Genomic DNA, 19,614 nt, shown 5'->3' with positions numbered 1-19,614 from the left:
ACATAGACTTCATTGCCATTTTTTTCTTTTCTCATAGTTTTTCCTTTCCCTTCTTTCCTTTCCCCTTCCACTCCTACCACCCCTACCCCTTTGGATCTTTTCTTCCTATTTCAAATTATCAATTATTCGTATCATCATTCTAATCCTTATTTACACTTTCAGTTTCTCACACTAGAGAAACTATTCAATTTACACGTGTGTCCTATTTATTTCACTTGAGTATGGCCTCAGTATGCATCCACTTAGCTATAAATGTCTCTAGTTTCTCACTCTTTATGGCTGAGTAGTACTTCATTTTATTAAAAAACACATCTTCTTTATCCAGTTTCCAGTTGATGGGCACTTGGGCTGTTTCCAAGCTTTAGCTATTACAAACTGTGCCGCTATAAACATGGGTGCACATATATCACTGTGGTATGATTCTTTTAATTCTTTGGGGAAGATACCCAGCAGGGGAATAGCTGGGTCAAATGGGACCTCTAGCCCTAGTTCTTTGAGGTATCTCCATACTGATTTCCACAGTGGTTGCACCAGTCTGCACTCCCACCAACAATGGAGAAGAGTTCCTTAGAAAGCCCTATTTTTTTTGGTACCGGGGATCAAACTCGGGATCTTGCACTTGTAAGGCAGGCAGTGGAACCACTGAGCTAAATCCCTGGCCCCTAGAAAGCCCTATTTTAAAAGTTCAGCCACTTCACTTTAAAGCATCTCTAGAAGATACACCTACTTATTCATAATGTATCTTCCACCTGATGCCACAGTGCCATCAAAAGGCTAAATTTAAATCCCACCCTTTTAAAAGATCTTAAAAAATGCTGTAGTAGTGTAAAGTAAAAAATGAGTTGTATTAAAAGGTTATGTGAAAATACAACACTTTAATGATAACATTCTGCTATAAGAGATTAGAATAAATTTCCAGCTCAAAAGAACCACCAAGAAGATATGAAAATATTAAAGAAAAAAACATTATACTGTATATGCCCCTTCCATTTGGACCTAGTTTTAACGATAAGGATCCTTAAGACCAATTAGATGTAGTCACTGGACAAACTCTACCATTATGGCATTTACTTTACATGCTTAGATTTTTCCTAGCTTCCTAAAGAGGGTTATTAATAGCTATAGCTACTATTAACAGTTATACATACCACTATTTCTGTCTTAAAAATTGCAACATAAAAGCTGGGCACTATGGCACATGCCTTTAATCCCAGTTCCTCAGGAGGCTGAGGCAGGAGGATTGCAAGTTTGAGACCAATTTGAGCAACTTAGTGACAGTCTATCTCAAAGAGCTAAGAATGTAGCTCGACTTGCCTTGGGTTCAATCTCCAGTATCACAATAAGAAAAAAAAATCACAACATAAAATTTCAGTGAAATGCTTGAAGGTTACACGACCATCAATCTCTCACATGCAAAGTTACTTAACCCAAAAAGAGTTATTGTTTTAAAATTCAGTTCTCATACTGAGTTAAAAGATAATGAGCTAGACGATGAACACCAAGAATAAATGAATCAGGATTTGAGTTCAATTTCAGAAGTGGATGTGTGGAGCAGGTCAGCTGAAACAGGGAGACTAGAAGGGCTGTCTCAATGGCAGCCCCAGGCCTGACCTCCAGCTGGGAGAGATAGGGTGCACAGAGGGGAAGCGAATAGGAAGGCCCCTTTCCACTGCTCCTCACTGTGGACTAGAGACCCTGGCTTCTATCACGGTAAGTGACTCACGTTTCTTGTACACCTCTGACCTGATTTGCACTACACATTTCTGTTATCACAGGACATTTGTTACTCTTGAGTTCAAATGCTTCTTCTGATCTTTTTTTTTTTAATTTTATAAGAGCCCTAGAATTAACTACATAATCAGTTGAAACTAAATTTTCTAAACCAACACCAGGCTATTAATGGGTTAGTGGAATCCCAGTTGATTCATGTAAATAGCCAGTTTTTCCATACAGGTGCCTAGTAACTGATAAAAATGACATGCAGGGCTGGGGATTTAGCTCAGTGGTTTCGCCGCCTGCTGCGCAAGCGTGAGGATTCGAGTTCGATCCCTGGTACCAAAAAAAAAAAAAAAAAGACATGCAAATACTTCAATTTTACTGAGAAAATTAATAAAGGGCAAGAATAGGCAAACTCCGTACAGAAGAGACAAAAATGAGTAAGATATAACCAATCATATTCTCAGGACACTAAAAAATAGTGGTAGCAGATAAAATAGATGCACATATTAGGAAAATACGAAGCAGCCGACTATAAGTATAAACACAGACAGAAATTTAAAACAAACAAAAATACCCTCATGAAAGGGAGACAGGGAAAGGTAGGCATCTAGATCAAAGCCCTGTATCAGCACTTCCCAATTAACCATTAAATTAAATAGGTTAAAAGAGAATAACACAATGAGTGCTAAGAGCACTTGGTAAGACTGAGCAGGGTGGATTCTAATTTTAGTTCTGCTTGGAACTAGCTTGCAGCTCTGGGACATTAAACCATCACTCTTTCCTAAAGGGTTTCCTCATCCAAGAACAGGAAATGGCACCTGCTCTACCTGCTTCAACTGCTGTTGTGAGAAAATCAGATCACAGAATCTTTACTTCATGATAATTTTAAACCTTCTCATAGATGGCCAATTATTCAACTTGTTCCTGAGTATTTCCAATAAGGAGAATCTCATTATTTCTCAACATCAATTACTACATTCTGGACAGCTCTCTCAGTTCTTGCTGTGTGAAATGGCCATCCTCTGGTACTTACATAAAGAAAAAAAAAATACCAACAAAAAAACTGGAAAGGCCAAAGTAATAGACAATAATGTGAACAAATGAAAATCCACATTAGTCAGAAGAAAGAGAAATTACTTTAAACCAGGAAATTTTAAGGAAAGCTCCCCCAAAGAGTAGGTATCTGCCAGTCCTTGAAAGTAGAAAGAGTCCTGACCACAGGCTTCAAGCTGAGGCTTTCTTTCTTGAAAGTTTTTTGTCTGGGAGAGACAAGAGAGCACATGGCATATCACAGAGAGTTCTAGAAGCACTTTTTTTTTCAGGCTGGGGATGGAACATGGGGCATTAGAACTGAGCTACAACCCCAGCCCAAAGCAGCGTCTTGCTACATTGATAAACTCCCCAGGCTGGGATAGAACTTGCCTCAAGCTCCCAGGGTTCTGGGATCACTGACATAGGCCACCACGTCCGAATGAAGCAGGCTTTAAAAAAAAAAAAGTGTAGAATGTGAGAGAGGTAGTATTTGCTAAAAGGCCTGGGGGTTAACTGAGGCCAGATCATTAAGAAACCTAAATAACCATCCTATTAAGAAGGTTGGACTGAAATTAGTAGGCAGGGTCAATTCCAAGGTTTCTAAGAAGACGGAATTAAATGTTCAGTAAGATTACTTATGTGAAGATAAGACGATGTAAACAGGGGTGGAGGTGGGGGGTTAATGCCAGACTGACCCCTACTAGGAGACTAAAGTCCAGAATTCAGGAGTCGAAATTGGAAACAGAGAGAACGCCAAGAGACTAAGAAAGGATGGACTCTATTAACACAGATTAAAAAGTTAATTTATATCTGTTTACTGAAGATCAAACAAAATATACTTATAAATTCAGTTTTTGCATTCCAGACGGCTGCAGCACTCTGTACTGTCAAAAACTGATTCCTCCTCTGCGTTCATAAAGGCTGCTTCCAGCAAGCCAAAGCATGTCTTAAAATAGGGAGAGTCACGGATCATAATACACATATATTGTATTTGGCAAAAAAACAAGCCGTGCCAAGCTGAATTTGAGTAAGCTGTTTCTGAATAAGCTGTTTCACCAATGAAACGGTCGATGTGATTATCCTTAAGAGAATGAAGAAGAAAAGAAAGTCTCCTAGCTGCCCAGTGCTAGAAACTTTCTACTTGGGATGAGTGTTTCCAGCGTTTCCAGTTTGACATTGTAGATCACTAAGAGGCCCGATTCCCCAGCAGCATCCTGGTCCGCGAGATCAGAAAGGTTCACAGCAGGCTCCCTACTGGGCCCTCCCTTCCTTCTCCCCCTTCCCCTAAGAAGTTCCGCAAGGCCAGGCCTCGCTGGGAACCGGGTGCAGCCGGCCGCCTTCCTCCGGAGCTTAGGGGCGGCTCCCCTCCCCCAGCCGGCGCCCAGATCCCGGTACCCGGAGCAGCCGGCTCCGCAGCCGCGCGCCCCATCCCCCGCGTGCCGGCCCGGCCCGGCCTGCTCACCTCGGCCCGGGCCGGCTCGGGCCCCTGCACAGCCGCGGGCTGAGCCTGCAGCTGCTGGGCGGGCGCCGGTAGGTCGTTGTTCCGGTGGCTAAGGTCTTCGTCCGGGCCGGCCCGGACCTCTGCCGGAGCCCAGAGCAGCGCAACCAGCAGGAGCAAAAGCAGCCGGGGCGCCGAGAAGCGGCAGCTTCCCCGGGCCGCGGCCGCCATCCCTCCGGCCTCGCCGGCCTCGCACGGGCGCCGCGGGAGGAAGTGCCGGCGACGGGAAGCCTGGACGCCTAGCGGCGCGTCCGTCATGCCTCGCCGCCGCCGCTGCCGCTCAGCTAGCAGCCCGCACCATGCGGGAGGCGCGAGAGCAGGCGACAGGCTGGGGGCAGGCCCGGTCCGAAAGCGCCACTCTTCAGTCCCCACTCGTTGCGGCCGCAGGACTCTCACAGCGCTTCAGCGGGCCCAGCCCTAACTCCTAGCCCCGCCCCCTGGCCCTCACGGCCTCCTATTGGTCAGCGTTCTCCGCGGCGTCATGACGTCCAGGAGCAGGTTAAGGTGCGGCTCATGTGCTCCGCCCCCTGGGCTCGGCGCTCCGGCAGGTACTCTGCGCGCCCTTCCCCTCCCAGCATCCCTCCCGCCCCGGCCCCCCCCGACCCCCCCCCGACCCCCACCACCACAGTCCCAGGACTGCAGGGCTCTTCCGTAAGCCCCTTCTGGGCCTTCGGGCCTAATGCCCAGTCCGGTGCTTCCCTACTCTTAGCCTTTCCAGATGTCAGATGAGTTCCCGCGCCGTTAGTTAACGTGGCATTTGCCTGTAGGAACTGCACACGCTACCGGGTCCCGCACTCCCTCACCGATTCTCAGTGCGCCGCCACGACCACTGCGAAGAATGTTCTTAAGGGGTCACAATGCTATTAAGAGACCAAAAAAAAAAAAGTGCTCTAGAATCGGATTCGAAGATAACGGGGAAATTTTCAAACCTTATATGATATTGTTTACCTGTAAATACCAAAACCGCCTTAGCTGACATTGCCCTTGTCCTGGAATGCCTGTTTTGGGTGTCCTGGATTTGTGTTGCACTTTGGCTTGACTTTTTAAAAAAATGTTTGGCTTTTGAAATTAAGGGGGGGGGAGTGAGGTGGGCAAAACTAGAACCCAGGAGAAGATGGTTGATTTGGCTCGAGAAGACGTTTACACCTTATAAAAAGAAAACCAGAGCCACTTAGTTACCAGAAGCATGACGAGAGATTCAGCCCCTAATTAAAAAAAGGACAGTGCTAACCATGTACCAGACACTATTATAAGAACCTTACATACATTTGTATATATGTCTGCATACATTTGTATATATTTAATACCATAAAAAGCTAAGGAGAACAAGAAATTAATCCCCCAGCACAGCCTGTGGTACAGTGGGCAAACCTACTTTGAGTTCACGGGAATACCATGCTGTGTCACATGTTAGTAAAGCTGTTGTGGGTTGCTTCTTCCTGTCTGTAATTCCTTTCCTCCATTCTCTCCATGTATAGTACTCCAACTTGGAAAACCTGTTCAGGAAGCCTCTCTCCAACACCTCCCCTTACACAATTCATCACTTCCTTCTTCATGCTACACCCTATGCATGCTTCTGATATTGTGTAGGTAACCAGGGTAACTCCTACACAGTTTGGGTGCAACTATTGTGCCTCCTGGTTCACACTTCAAGTGCCAGTGTTTGAGCCCTCACAATGCCCTAATAATAGAACAGCCGGATGTCCAGCTGTCACCTCCTTTAGCCTTTAGCCTTTGGCCTTTAGTCCTTTAGCCACCTCTCCTTTATACATACAGGGTTTGCCTTGCTTAAGATAGACGTGAAAGGACCGGCTCCATCTAAAGACTGAGGCAGCAGGGCAGCTGTGGCAAAACTGGCCATGTGTCCTTGAATTCAGGGAGGTGTTTGACTTATTTTCCAGGGTTAGCTGCCTGCACTCCAGAACTTTCTTATAGGAAGGGCTCCTGGCCAAATTCTAGTGGAGAAGACGCATGGACGACAGAGGCAGGATGCTGAGGCACTGGCTACTGAGTGGGAATTAGCTCAGGGGCAAGGCAGCAAAGCTGTTTAGCAGAAGCTGTAAAGAAAACAAAGGGGAAGCCTTATCCCCCATGGGTAACTGACAGTGGGGTGAGCACACTGTCAAAGTCTGGGCCAGAGTATATTTTTCCTGCCCGATTCAATTTCACCCTGATCTCAGGGCCCTGTGGCTCTGCAAACTAAGCTTCAGGTATCAGATTTCAAAATGATTAGCTCTTTGTATTTCTACCCAGAGCTATTTCCTGGGTCTATACTCAGTGGGGCTAGATCAGGACTGGATCCAGCTTTTATCACCCAAAGAACTTATACCCATTATCTTTCTGTTCTTTGCTGGTGACTATTCCCTTAAAAAAAATAAAAAACAAAACTAGGGGCCGGGGATTTATCTCAGTGGTTGTCCTGAGTTCTATCTCCGGTACCGAAACAAAACAAAACTAATTACATACATAGTTTTTTCTATGTCTTTCTTGAAGAACAATTGAAGTTACTTGATCTATGCAGAAGGGTGTGGAAAGCTCAGTATTCTCAAGGCTACTGGCTTTTTGATGCCAGCCAATAGAGAAAAATATAATCCCTAGCAGATCTCTTGTGACTTAAATTCTACTGTGCATGCATTGCATGTTTCTATTTATTTATGTGTTTATCTTAGGGTTGGAGAGCAAACCCAGGACCTTATGCATATAAAGCACATGCTCTATCACCAAGGCATACCACAAACCTATTTTAATATTTTTTTATTCCTGCCTTGTGTTAGCTGGCTTTCTGTTACTGTAACAAATATCTGAGTTAATCAACTTAGAAAAGGTTTATTTTCAAAGTTGAGGCTCACAGTTTTGGATGTTTTAGTCCATGATCAGTTGGCCCTGTTGCTCTTGGAACTGTGGGAGCAAGAAGTATGTAACAGTGGGGAGCGTGTAGTATAGCAAAGCTGTCCACCTCATAGCTGGAAAATAAAAAAGAGAAAAAGGAAGGGTTTGGGATTCTGCCATTGCCTTTGACAGCTTGTCCCCAAAGACCAGAAGACCTCCTGTTAAACTCCAACTCTTAAATGTTTCTGTCACCTCCCAATAGTACTAAGCCTGGGACCAAGGCTTTAACACATGAGCTTTGGGGAACACCAAACTATAGCATACCTCTTTAGTTGGCCTTAAGGCTTCTAGATGGTAAGATTATGCCTTTTATCTTCATATTCCCAGCACCTAGCAGATAATCTAGTTCTGTGCCACAGCCGGGGCCTGTGTGGCTGAAGGGTCCACAGAGTAGCAATGTTGGTGGGAAATTAAGAAAAGGTTAAAAAAGAAAGATACAAAAGAACAAAGAGAAACAAAGTTGGGGCTCTAACTCCTGATGGGTGGAAAAGGGTAGAGATAAGGGAAGTGAAGGAGGAGGTAAAAGGGATGGTCTGTAATTGGAGCCAGGAGAGTAGCTATGGTCTGCAGGACAGCATACTTGTTGGTTTTCTGATGAATGGGGAATGGGCAGGGAGAAAGACAGTCCTCTTCTCAGCCAGGTCTTGCTCCACCATGCCCTCATCTTGCCTGTTCTCCTACCATGGGGCCCTGCCTCGTCGGTGGGAGGAAGTGAACAAAATGCCTGTTCCTTGTTCCACACCAGTCCCTGCCTCATCTGCCAGAGGAGACAAGTTAGGCCTGACCATGGTGATCTACATCACAGTGTTCTCAGCAGTTCTGGTAATTGTTATTACAATAGTATTAAATCTTTATTAAGTGTTTATTCTGACCCAGGCAGAATAGTATATTACAGTAGTGAATTATCTGACACAGAAAATAAGTTGTATTATCTCCAATTTTACAAATGAGAAATTTGAGACTTCAGTCAAGAAGTTTTCCCCAAATCACACAGCTAGTAAGTGGCAGAATTGTGCTTGGTTTTTTTATGTTGAATTTAATGGTGCCCTAGTTACTGAAAATCTAATTTATGGACTTCAAACACAAAGAACCAGCCAATTAATTCATGGTGAACATTTTCCTTACCTGTTAAAGAATGCCCTTTCACTACTCCAGATTTCTATAAGAACTATTTACAGGCCTCTCTAAATGCTTCAACCTTCCCACCTCTGATGACACAGAGTAAATATGGACAGTATAACTGGACATGTTGGAATTATCTCTGCTGCATTCTTCCTCTTGAGTGATGCAGCACACAGAAAGATATTATCTATTCCTCTCCCTGGGGGCCTGTCCCAAGCCCAGTGCTGCCTGCAGTTGCATAAGAATAGCTCTTGAATCTGGATGTCCATATTAGCCAGGCCTGCCTGGCTACCAGACCTAAAACCGTTCCTTCCACCCTGGCTGCTTATCTTATTCTCTGTTCTTATCCTGGACTTTTCAGAAACAGGGAAAGGGAAACCTATTTCCTGAGCTCTCAGAGACCATCCCCTGCATTCCCAGAATCGTCAAAGGGCAAAATAAAGTTTTATTTTATTTTACTTTTGGCTCTAAACAGTCTGTAAAGGCTGGTTAGCGAAGACATCAGGCAGGCAGAAATGATAAAAAGAGGAGAAAGCAGAAACCAAAAACCTCACACTGAGTAAGCTGAAGATCACTCAAAATTAAAGCAAGGATCTTGACAAATTAAAGCATAAGTTAAAGACAAATAGCAATTTGAAGCCTGTTTGACCTACTTAACTCTTTGAATCACATCTAGTATGTGAAATGAAGCCCAGGGCTTCCCATAGGCCCTTTGAAATGATGGGATCTGGAGAAGCTCAGCTGGTCCCAGGGAAATCCAAAACAGGTAGCATAAATTTGAAATGTTTCCTTCATTAAAGGCAGTTCAGAACTAACTCATAGAATTTCCTAGGATTCAACCTAGAAAAGCAGGTTGAAAATTTAAAATGGCCCATTCATCCAACTATTTGCTTGCCGTGTCTTTCTGGATGTTTCCCAGACATTTCAAACAAAGCACGGGCAAAACAGTTCTCTCGATAAAATCCTCTTCTCCCCTCAGAGTTCCCATCTTAGTAGAGGGAACAAGCATCAATCCTATAAGATTTCTAGAATTTCTTCAAACTCTACATCCAATCCACCAGCAAGTTTTGTTGTTTCTACCTCTAAAATAGATCCTAAATCTGCTCACTTCTATCTCTACTTTTACTACCTTGTCCAATCCAGGTGGCATTTCTCAGTTGCACTGTTAAATAACCTACTAATAGGTGTCCCCATTTCTGCTCTTGCCAATTTATAATCTGACTAGAGGCCAGAATAAGCTTTCAAGATTAAATAATTTTGTACACCTGCTTAAAATTCTCTAATGATTTCTAACTGCACTTAGGATAAAGTCCTAAGTCTCTCTAAATGCAAGTTCTATTTAATTCCTGCCTCCCTATGTGACCTCATCTCTTGGCTTTCTCCACCTCGTGTGCCATTCCCAGGACCTTTCTACCTCAGGACCTTTGTACTTGCTGTTTTCTGTTTTTACAACATGATTTTATCTTTAACTTCTAGGAACTTAAAGGAAGAAAATAAATCCAGTGAAGGCTCCAGACTAGACTGAATTGAGCAGTCATTATCCTGTTCTAGTCCATTGCTATGATGGGAAACATGACCCCAAGTTTAGAAGATAGTTGAAATTTTCAAAGGACAGGCCAGAAATCTAAATTTTTATATAAAATTCCTTAATACTTAAAAGTTGGCAGTTGTATCAAACTAGGATTATGTCTACTAAATATAACATTAAATCCCAAATAATATTAGCATAAATTACAAATATGTCCTTCATTAAAAATGGTTCAGAACGAATCCAGCAGCCCCACAAAGATCAGGGATCCAGGTTCCTCCCAGTTTTGTGCTCTGTCATTCTTAGCCTGTGATACTTATCCTCATAACGCAGTATAGGTGTAAGAGCTCTAGCATCTAAATCCCTGGTAGGAGGATGGAGGGCTAGCTGTAAAAAGGGGACAACTGCTATGTTTTAAGGAAGTATCACAGAGCACCTCTGCTTACATCCTATTGGCTAGCCCTTACCCTTTGCTACATCTAACTGCAAAGCAAATTGGGAAATGTAGTCTTTATGTCAGGGTCTTTAAGCACAGAGAACAAAAGGAGAAGAGTTATTGAGGGCAACCACTAATAGTCTAAGTTATGGTAGCTGTATCAGTAGTCAGGGGCTTCTGGAGAAACAGAACCAATAGGAGACACACAAGAAAATCTGAACTTTTGGGGGGTAGACCAGCAGGCTGGAAATCCAAGCAAAATTTTTATATTATAGTGTAGGAAGAATTCCTTCCTTTCCAGACAACTTCAGATTTTGCTCTCAAAACATTCAACTAATTCAATGAAACCCACCCACACTACTGAGGATAACATGTTTTATTTAAAGTCAACAGATTGTAGATGTTAACCACATCTAAAAAATATATTCACAGCAACATTTAGGCTAGTGTTTGAACAAAACACTGAGCCCCATAGCTTAGCCCAATTGACTCATAAAATTTACCATTACAGTAATTTAAAAATTTTTTTGAGAACTGCTGCAAAGCAATACCTATCTGTAAGCTTGGCTTGACTTGCAGGCTCCCAACATGTAGTATTTTCTTTAAATAATAGAGCAAGTAGCTTGGCCCCCTAAAGGTTACAGCCTAAATAAACCCTAACCCTATACCCATTGTGTAACTGGAAACACACACACCATAACAAGAACTCTGATGTGAAGGTACAAGGCCCTGCCCTTTGTGGGAGATTATGCATAAATAGCCCAGGGGTTTGTTCTTTTTAACCACTGTGTCAATGGGATCCTGTTCATAAACAAAACACTTTTCTCTCTAATCCTTTTCTAACTCATTAAATTATTTCCACTGTAAAACCCAAACTTTTGTTGCTGGGTAGTGATTTAGAGTCTATGGAGGGAGGGCTGAGAGGTGGAGATAATAAATTGGAGCCCACAAAGAGCCTATGGTTTTTTCAGCCTATGATTACCAACCAGTCCATTCCCCATCCCTCTCCTGACTGAGGAAGGTGACCTTTTTACTCTTTCACACAATTCTTTTTAACTTGTGTTTTCTTTCAACATTGACCTTGAAACAGCCTAGAAAATGGAGGCATGCTGCAAAATTGATTTGTCATTGATTTACAAGTAGGCTTTATATATCGTGAATATTTTTTGAATTTCTTATATGTATTATATGTATTATAATTTTTTTCCTAATTTTTAAAATGTTATGATGTTTTTCCTTGTAATGCTGTACATGCTTTCAGCTTGGCTGAGTACTGTATATTCAGGCAATGTAGGCACTAGACATGTGACTAAAATGGGCCCTCGAAAAGAACTGATGCATATCAGTTATATCTAATAGGAATCCATAATTTCACTAAAAGTTGGGATGATAGACCTAAAATTGTTTTGGGAAAATATGCATCTTTGTGATATTTCTTAATTCCTGCATAAATTAGTTTTATACAACAATCATCATACAAAAATAATGACAGTTATAATTCAGTGGATCTTTTTAGGAAGTAAACTTGGTTTATCTGGTGTAAGTTCTTTTCCCTGATTTCTCATTTTCAAAAGTAAGTCATTGTGATTTTGTTTCTCCTGCAAAGTTCACTGAGTCATTATTTCTGAAGAAATAAAAAATAGAAAGTGGGCCCATATCATTGTGGCCATTTAGCTAATCTTTGGGGAAAAATTAGCTCTGTAGCTTGCTATGCCTGAATTTGCCCCTTTTGAATGGATTTTGTACCTGTCAAACTCATGCTTTTGATAGCAAAACCCATAGTTTAAATGAGGATGCTATTCATTGAAGGCATTGTTCCAAATTGTTCTTTTGTGATATCAGTCTTGGACCAAAGTCAAACAAATTTTCCCTTATGCCAAATTTCTGCAGTACAGCCCATACTGGTCTTAGTCATTTTCTTTGTTGCTGGGACAAAATACACCCACAATTTAAAGGAAGAGAGGTTTATTTTGGCTTATGGTGTTAGAGGATTCGGTCCATGGTCGGCTGACTCCCAGGCAGGAAGGGGGATGATGGTAGAACGGTCGGGTAGGGAAAAGCTGCTCAAGTTATGGTGGCTACGAAGCAGAGAGAGAAGGGAGGAGTTGGGGAGGGAGTTATGCCCTTCCAGGTCAACACCCCACCCCTGTGGCCTCTTTTTCTAGACAGGCCCCACCTACTAACAGCACATTCAGCTATGGAGTCATGAGTGTATTAATCTACTGAATATAGTGCCTTTATGATCTATTCAACGTAAGACATGTTTAAAAAAAACCAAACCAAAACCAAAATTTAAAAACCTTCTCTTTTGCAGAATGTGATAATCTGTAAATGTAATTTCTGTTTTTGTTTTTGATTTTTGCAGTTTTGGAGATCAAACACAGGCAGGGCCTTGTGCATACTTGGCAAATGCTGTACCACTGAGCTATATCCCCATCCGTGTAACTGTGTGTGTGTGTGTGTGTGTGTGTGTGTATTTATTTTTTAAAATATGCTGCATCATCTCCCTACTGAAATGTATGCTCTTTGAAAGCAAGAATCTTGTCCCATATAACCTTATATTTCCCTCAGGGCCTACCTCTGTATGTTGCACATTGTAGATGTTAAGTAAATATGACTGAATAGATAAATTGCTCTTCTTCTATTTTTACAGCAGTAACATGTAGAGTTGGATATGAGCATTCCTTTTATTTAAGACATTGAACTAATCAAAGTTGATACAAGAACAACTTTGAGATGCTTGTCTGATCCAGGAAGAGGGTTATCATTAGTGTTTCCTGTAACTACTCCACAACTGTGTCCTTATGTAAACTTCATGAATGTGGTAAGAGAAACTGTCTGGCTTTGCCTGCTCTTATGGAGACTGGATGAGTCTCTTTTTTTCCCAGGAGGACCTAGTTCTTTTCAAGATCCAAGATGAAGATGGCATTATTATTTACTAAGAGTTTCCAAAGATAATTTTGTAATATTATCTAATATGAAAGACTGGTGACTAGGAAAACCTAATCAGAATACACCATGTGCAAGTGGGAGGTGCTGAGGGCAGACAGCAAGCATTATAATTTTTCCTGTAACTTTTTAAGAAATATTGTCCCTTGACAAATCAGGGAGCTATTGCTCCACCAAGTAGGACCAGTAATGGCCTTGAGGGTTTTTCTTAATTTCTTTACTATAAAAAAGTTTGAATTTTATCGTTAAGAAGGTACACCTTGTCAAGTCATGAAAATGAAAGGGAGGCCTAGGTACTGCACAATAGGTGAACCCGTGTACAGTGGCACATTCCTGTAATTCTTGTACTCTGGGAGACTGACGCAGGAGGATAGCAAATTTTAACCCAGCTAGGGCAATTTAGAAACTTAGAGAGCCCCTCTCTCAAAATAAAAATAAAATAAAAAGGACTAGGGATGTACTAGCTCAGTGTGTAGGCCCTGAGTTAAATCTCTAGTATGCAAAAATAGGCATGCCCTTCATGAATCTCAACCAATCAGTTTTAAGGTCTCGCCATACCCTCAAATGCCTTTTAATCTTGATGATAACTCTATATTGCATGAATAAGCAAAATCGATGACCATGCACGGCATGATTTGATGTTACTTATTCATTCTGGCACAGCCTCATAGTATCTGGTTCAATTACCACATGCCAATAAAGGCATTCCAGGGAATGCTAATACAATGAATAGTGTTAAAACCCCATTTATTTCTTAAATAGAACAAGAAGAAAACATAAGCACTTGACAATCTTGAGAAGGTTTTTTGAGAGTTATGCTGAACATAACTCCTGAGTGCAGGTCACTTGGCCCCTGCCCCACTCTCATGAGATGAGAGACATCCGAGACCGTGCCATTGTTCCTGTGGCTACCAGGGAAGTTGGAGACTTCTGCTGATGTGTGTGTGTGTGTTTGTGTGTGTGTGTGTGTGTGTGTGTGTGGAGTGTCACAAAAAGTGTCTCCGTTCTGCCAGGACCAGGAGCTCCCAGGCTTCCTGGACCTTCTGGAGGGCAAGTTTTCCAGGAGTTCCTCTCTGAGGACCCTGGCCTCCAAATTTGAGGTGAGATCTTTCTGGCCTGATGCTGGTCCACTTCCAGCATGCCACCGGAAGCTCGGCTAGCTCTGCCACAGCCTAGTGTTCTCCGGGTGGGCCTTGCAGATGGCGTGGGTGACTTTGAGAAACCAAAAGGTAAGGTTTCACATGGGTCCTGGAGGAAGACGGGTGGCCTAGAGTAGGAAGAACCCTGCCACCAGAGGGACAAGCCTCCCTCTGTGCTGTGCTATGAGAGAGGTACGTGGCCTACCTACACGCAGACTCACCGGATCTAGGACCAGGTCCCCAGCGCCAGCCCTAACCCCAACCCAGGCCCACGTGCCACCTGCCTGTGTGCTCATCGACTGAGACTCTACTGGCTTGTCCCCACTCCTGTCTCCTACTTGTGGTCTCAGGCTGCCAGCACAAACTCTGGCCCGCCACTTCCTCCTAAAGTGCAATGCGGGCTTGGCTTCTCTAGGAAATGTGAATCCACAGGTCACCAACTGCTTAAAAATAAAAATTCTTCTAAGAAGGGAAACCTGTTGAAGCACGTTACATTATAAATGTGGATAGAATAAAACGGTCTTGTACAACATGCTTGGGAATTTTAGGACAGAAAGAGGTGTGCAGTAAAGTTAGAGGATATAAGATCATCAAAGATATTACTGAGATTATAAATCACAGGCTCACATAGATTTAGGTAAATTTATAGTACAGTAAATTTTAGAAAAATCAGGGATGTTGCTTTTTTCTTTTCCTTCTCAATCTGGAAGCTTTGAAGCTTGGCTTCACGGAAAGAACCTAACAAAAATGTCATCTGCAAATAATGACAATTTAACTTCTTTTTTTCCTATCTTTATTCCTTTTATTTCTTTCTCTTGTCTAATTGCTGTGGCTAATGTTTCCAAAACTATATTGAACAGGAGTGGTGATAGTGGAGATCCTTGTCTTGTTCCTGATTTTGGTGTGAAGAATTTCAGTTTTTGACCATTTAGTGTGATATTGGCTGTTGGTTTTTCATAGATGGCTTCTATCAGATTGAGATAGAGACCATCTATTCCAATTTTCTGTAGGGTTTTTATCATGAATGTGTGTTGGATTTTGTTGAACGCTTTTTCTGCATCTATTGAGATGATCATATGGTTTTTGTCTTTGGCTGTATTAATATAATATATTACATTTATTGATTTGCATATGTTGAACCATCCCTAGAGCTAAAATGGAGTACTACTCAGCCATAAAGAATGAGAAACTAGAGACATTTATAATTAAATAGATGCACATTGAGGCCATATTCTTTTTATTTTTTCTTAAATTCTTTTATTGGTACATTTTAGGTATACAATACATTTACATTTATCATTGGGTGCTTGTACCTGTACATGATGTATTTTGGTTCTTGTTTTTTCCCCATTACCTGTGCTCCTTTCACCCCTTCCACCCTTCCCTATTTACATAGACTTCGTTTCCATTTTTTTCTTTTCTCATAATTTTTCCTTTCCCTTCTTTCCTTTCCCCTTCCCCTCCTACCACCCCTACCCCTTTGGACCTTTTCTTCCTATTTCAAATTATCAATTATTCATTTTAATCATCTTAAACCTTATTTACACTTTCAGTTTCTCACACTAGAGAAACTATTTGGTATTTACACATGTGTGTCCTATTTATTTCACTTAAGAGTATGGCCTCAATATGCATCCATTTAGCTATAAATGTCTCTAGTTTCTCATTCTTTATGGCTGAGTAGTACTCCATTTTATTAAAAAAACCCACCCCACATCTTTATCCAGTCTCCAGTTGATGGGTACTTGGGCTGTTTCCAACCTTTAGCTATTACAAACTGTGCTGCTATAAACATGGGTGACCATATATCACTGTGGTATGATTCTTTTAATTCTTTTGGGAAGATACCTAGCAGGGGAATAGCTGGGTCACATGGGACTTCCAGTCCTAGCTCTTTGAGGTATCTCCATACTGATTTCCACAGTGGTTGCACCATTCTGCACTCCCACCAACAATGGAGAAGGGGTCCTTTCTCCCCACACCCCTGATTATCCTGAAATCTAAAGTTTGTTTCCATGTTTTGAAAAGTAAAATCATGAAAAGAGACCCCATAGGCAATTTCAGATGAGATCGGGTGTGTCAGGGTAGTATGGCCGTTGACCTTATAGGCAATGTCGATGGAAAAGAAAGAAATTATAATTTGACCGAAACAATTAAGTGGGAGGAAGAGATCAAATACTGATTAATCCTGATAAACTGATCCTTTATAATCCTTGGCTATGGGCCACATTTTGCACTAATAATTTACTTGTATTTCATTAGGGGAGATTCAAAGGAGGGATAACATTATAGATGAACAAGTTAAATTCCTTCCCATTACTTGATTACACGGTTCCTCTGTCATGGGCTTTGTTTTTTTAAACCTCAAAAAATTTACACAATCTAAATGTCAAAAAAGTCATAATCCGACTGAGTTAATAGCCGATCACAGGGTGATAGGTCTACAGGTCAGGAAGCAAGAAATCTGAAAGTGCTGATTATTTTTTTTGTAAATTTATGGGAGGAACAAATATTAAAGACATAGTCTTTGAGTTAAAGACTAATCACTGTCCTCTAACCCAAACAGGTTTTTTTCCCCTTTTACTATGAGTGCCTATTAATTACAGAATGTTAGGCCTCAAGGATATATATATTTTTTGGTACCTGGATTCGAACTCAGGACCTTGCGTCTGCGAGGCAGGTGGTGGAACCACTGAGCTAAATCCCCGGCCCACAAGGACATATTTTGATCTTGTCTCTCCTCCCCATTACCCTTTTCAATACCCTCCTCCTCTCCCCTTTATTCCCTTCCTTTTGTCTAATAATAGTCTCCCTTCTATTTTTATGTCATACCAAACAGGTTTTAGTATTAATATTTGGAAGAGTAAATACTTTTATCTCAGTTTCCCATGAATGCTGCATTTTTCTTATAAAACCCGGTAAAGGATTTGGATGGTTTATGGAGTCCTAAACATTTCTTTTGACTGATTTCATTCCATTTCCTACTTCTCAGAATGGTTACCAGGTTTTTGGCAATCTGAATATACAAACGGATGATTGCTTTGTACACATGTCAATATAAACTGCATGTACTCTTTGTAAGGAAAATATAATGCAGTTCTTTCTGCAACAGGGTTTCAAAAAGTAAAGCTCAAGGCTGTCCTTGAACTTGTGATTCTCCTGCCTCAGCCTCACAAATAGCTGGGTTTACAGGCATGCTCTGTTGTAGCTGGAATGTTGCAATTTTAAATAGGGGGTCACCTTACTGAGGTTACTATGATATGCAGCTGCAGATGGTCCCCAGTAGCCCACATTTCCTGGTCTTGTGTAATCCTCTTCCTTTGAGTGTGGTTTTTGAGACAAGGTCTTGCTATGTAGTTCAGTCTGGCCTTGAATTGACTACGTAATCCAGGCTGACCTTGAATTTGTGATGATTCTCCTGCCTCAGCCTCCAGAGTGCTGGGATCATACCACCACACCTGGATTGAGTGTGGGTTTGACTAACAAAAATAGCATATGGCAAAAGTGACAGGATTTTATTCCCAAGATTAGGTTGCAAAGAGACTGTGTCTCCCTTCTTCTCTTGTTGGACATCCTGCATTGTTCTGATGGAAGCTGGTACCATGTTGTGAGAGTTTCAGTGAAAGCCCTCTGTGGCAGGGAACTGGGGAGGCCCTCATCAATGAGGAACTAAAGCCCCTAGTTCAAAAGCCCATTAAGAACTGAGTTCTGCTACCAGCCAGGTGGGTGAGTTTGCAGGCAGGGCCTCCCTGAGCCCATCTGTAGCTGAGCTTACAGATAAGCTCCCAGCCCTTGTAACACCTTGATTGCAGGGAGTTTTAAGACAAGAGGCACCAGCTGAGCTGCCTCTGTAATCACATCCCCAGAGACTACAGAGGGAGAGGCTGCAGCTCTGCCCACAGAGTAGGAGGAGGCAAGAGAGTTGAATACCAAGGACTGATTATGGTTTTCTTGGAACTTATGCCAGGAAAGATGAGAAGAGAGAACTTAGGAGTGGAAAGCGACAATGAAAACGTGATGAGACCCATAGACTAGAGGTCTCAGTGGGGTTGAAAAGTTGCTGGAGCTTTAGTACTGAAACAATGAGCTTGTCAGACAATACTGGTAGTCAGAAAGCAATCAAATTGTCTTTATTGAAGCTAGCAATTTGAACATTTTATTGTCTGGGCACCACTTTACCTACTAACTGCTAAGCTCCCCGGTTTGTGTGTGCGGTCTTACTTCTTCCTCCCAGTTTATTCTTGTAGCCCCTCTCAATGACATGATTGCATGAAATCAGGTCTTACTTGTGTTCAGTCTTTTTGAAGAAATCCAATATTATACTTTCCCAATTATGTGCATAGAGTAGTTCTTTAAAATACAGTCATTTGTGTGGATTAAATTTTCCTTCAAACCAATACATGGCTTTTTAGGAGAGATTGGCTATTTGAGAAAAAATGATGTATGTATCATATGCATTATTTATGGTTACTGTCACCCCCACTCTTTTTTGCCCACTTATCAGAAAAATCATAGTGTAGGATAAACTAAGAAACTTATTAAAACCAGATGATTTCTTTCTGATAAATAATGCAAAAGAAATGGCAAAAACTGCTTAGATATGTTAAAGGAGTGAAAAAAACTCCTAACTTTTTCTTTTACTCCTTTAGTCTTTAATGTATCAGTTCATTTTCAGATATGAGAGCCATTAATAGTTCTTGTGTCTCCAGGAGCACTCAGTTCTATAAAAGTTTTGTTTCCTTAAGCAGAGTACCTATTAAGCTGCATGCAAAAATATCTGCAAAGGCTTTTTGGGGGTAGAGATTCTAGCAATAACCACTCATTGAATACAGAACACATCCATGTGGAAATGAAATGCTCTGTGCTCACTGTAAGCCAATATTAAGTGTGTGGGATGAGTTATAACTTGGGGACTGAATGGAAACCGAGTCTCTTTCAACAGTTATAGTCAGTGGTGACCCCGGAAAATACAGTTGAGGTAGTTTAGGTTCATTTCCCCTAAACTTATGGTAGCTGAAAGTGAGGTTCAGGCTATTCCACAGTGCCAACAGGAAAGTCAGGAATCTCTACTTCTAAGCTATTTCTGGATCATCTTTGTGAAAAATTTGCAAATCTCTATGGTACTTTCCCTTTAGGCACAGGGAATATTTTCATGAGCACAGAACAGTCCTGGTGCTGCTTTCCAAGAAGCACAGCACAGTCCCCAGTTATGCTCTACCAATTAAGCTTTCAGGCAAGACCATGGAGTTTCATTCTTAACTTTTCTCTGAAGACTTCACTTTCTTTTATTTTCACCTAGAAA

The 19,614-nt window shown here is 41.7% G+C and overlaps 1 protein-coding gene and 1 long non-coding RNA gene across 4 annotated transcripts in view; one reads left to right on the top strand and one right to left on the bottom strand.

The window, feature by feature from the left end:
* Tmem165 (transmembrane protein 165) overlaps positions 1 to 4,596 on the bottom strand; it is a 48,694-nt gene extending 44,098 nt beyond the window's left edge. For all 3 annotated transcript variants that reach the window (XR_015441368.1, XM_087187677.1, XM_021262333.2), the window contains exon 1: positions 4,214 to 4,596. Coding sequence is in view for 2 of the 3 variants with exons in the window: in XM_087187677.1 (XP_087043803.1) it covers positions 4,214 to 4,507 (294 nt within the window). In the remaining variant the exon portion in view is untranslated. The remainder of the gene's footprint in view (positions 1 to 4,213) is intronic.
* Positions 4,597 to 4,631: 35 nt separating this feature from the next.
* The window catches only part of LOC147825154 (uncharacterized), a 22,184-nt gene continuing 7,201 nt past the window's right edge, over positions 4,632 to 19,614 (top strand). The window contains exon 1 of the long non-coding RNA XR_015441369.1: positions 4,632 to 4,797. This is a non-coding gene — a long non-coding RNA (uncharacterized LOC147825154). The remainder of the gene's footprint in view (positions 4,798 to 19,614) is intronic.

Source organism: Heterocephalus glaber, unplaced genomic scaffold (assembly GCF_053883595.1).
Source record: "Heterocephalus glaber isolate CG9 unplaced genomic scaffold, H.glaber_assembly_v1.0 deba00001509, whole genome shotgun sequence".
Lineage (NCBI taxonomy): Eukaryota > Metazoa > Chordata > Mammalia > Rodentia > Bathyergidae > Heterocephalus > Heterocephalus glaber.
Note: the sequence above shows the minus strand (reverse complement) of the source record. Positions and strands in the feature narration are given on the sequence as shown.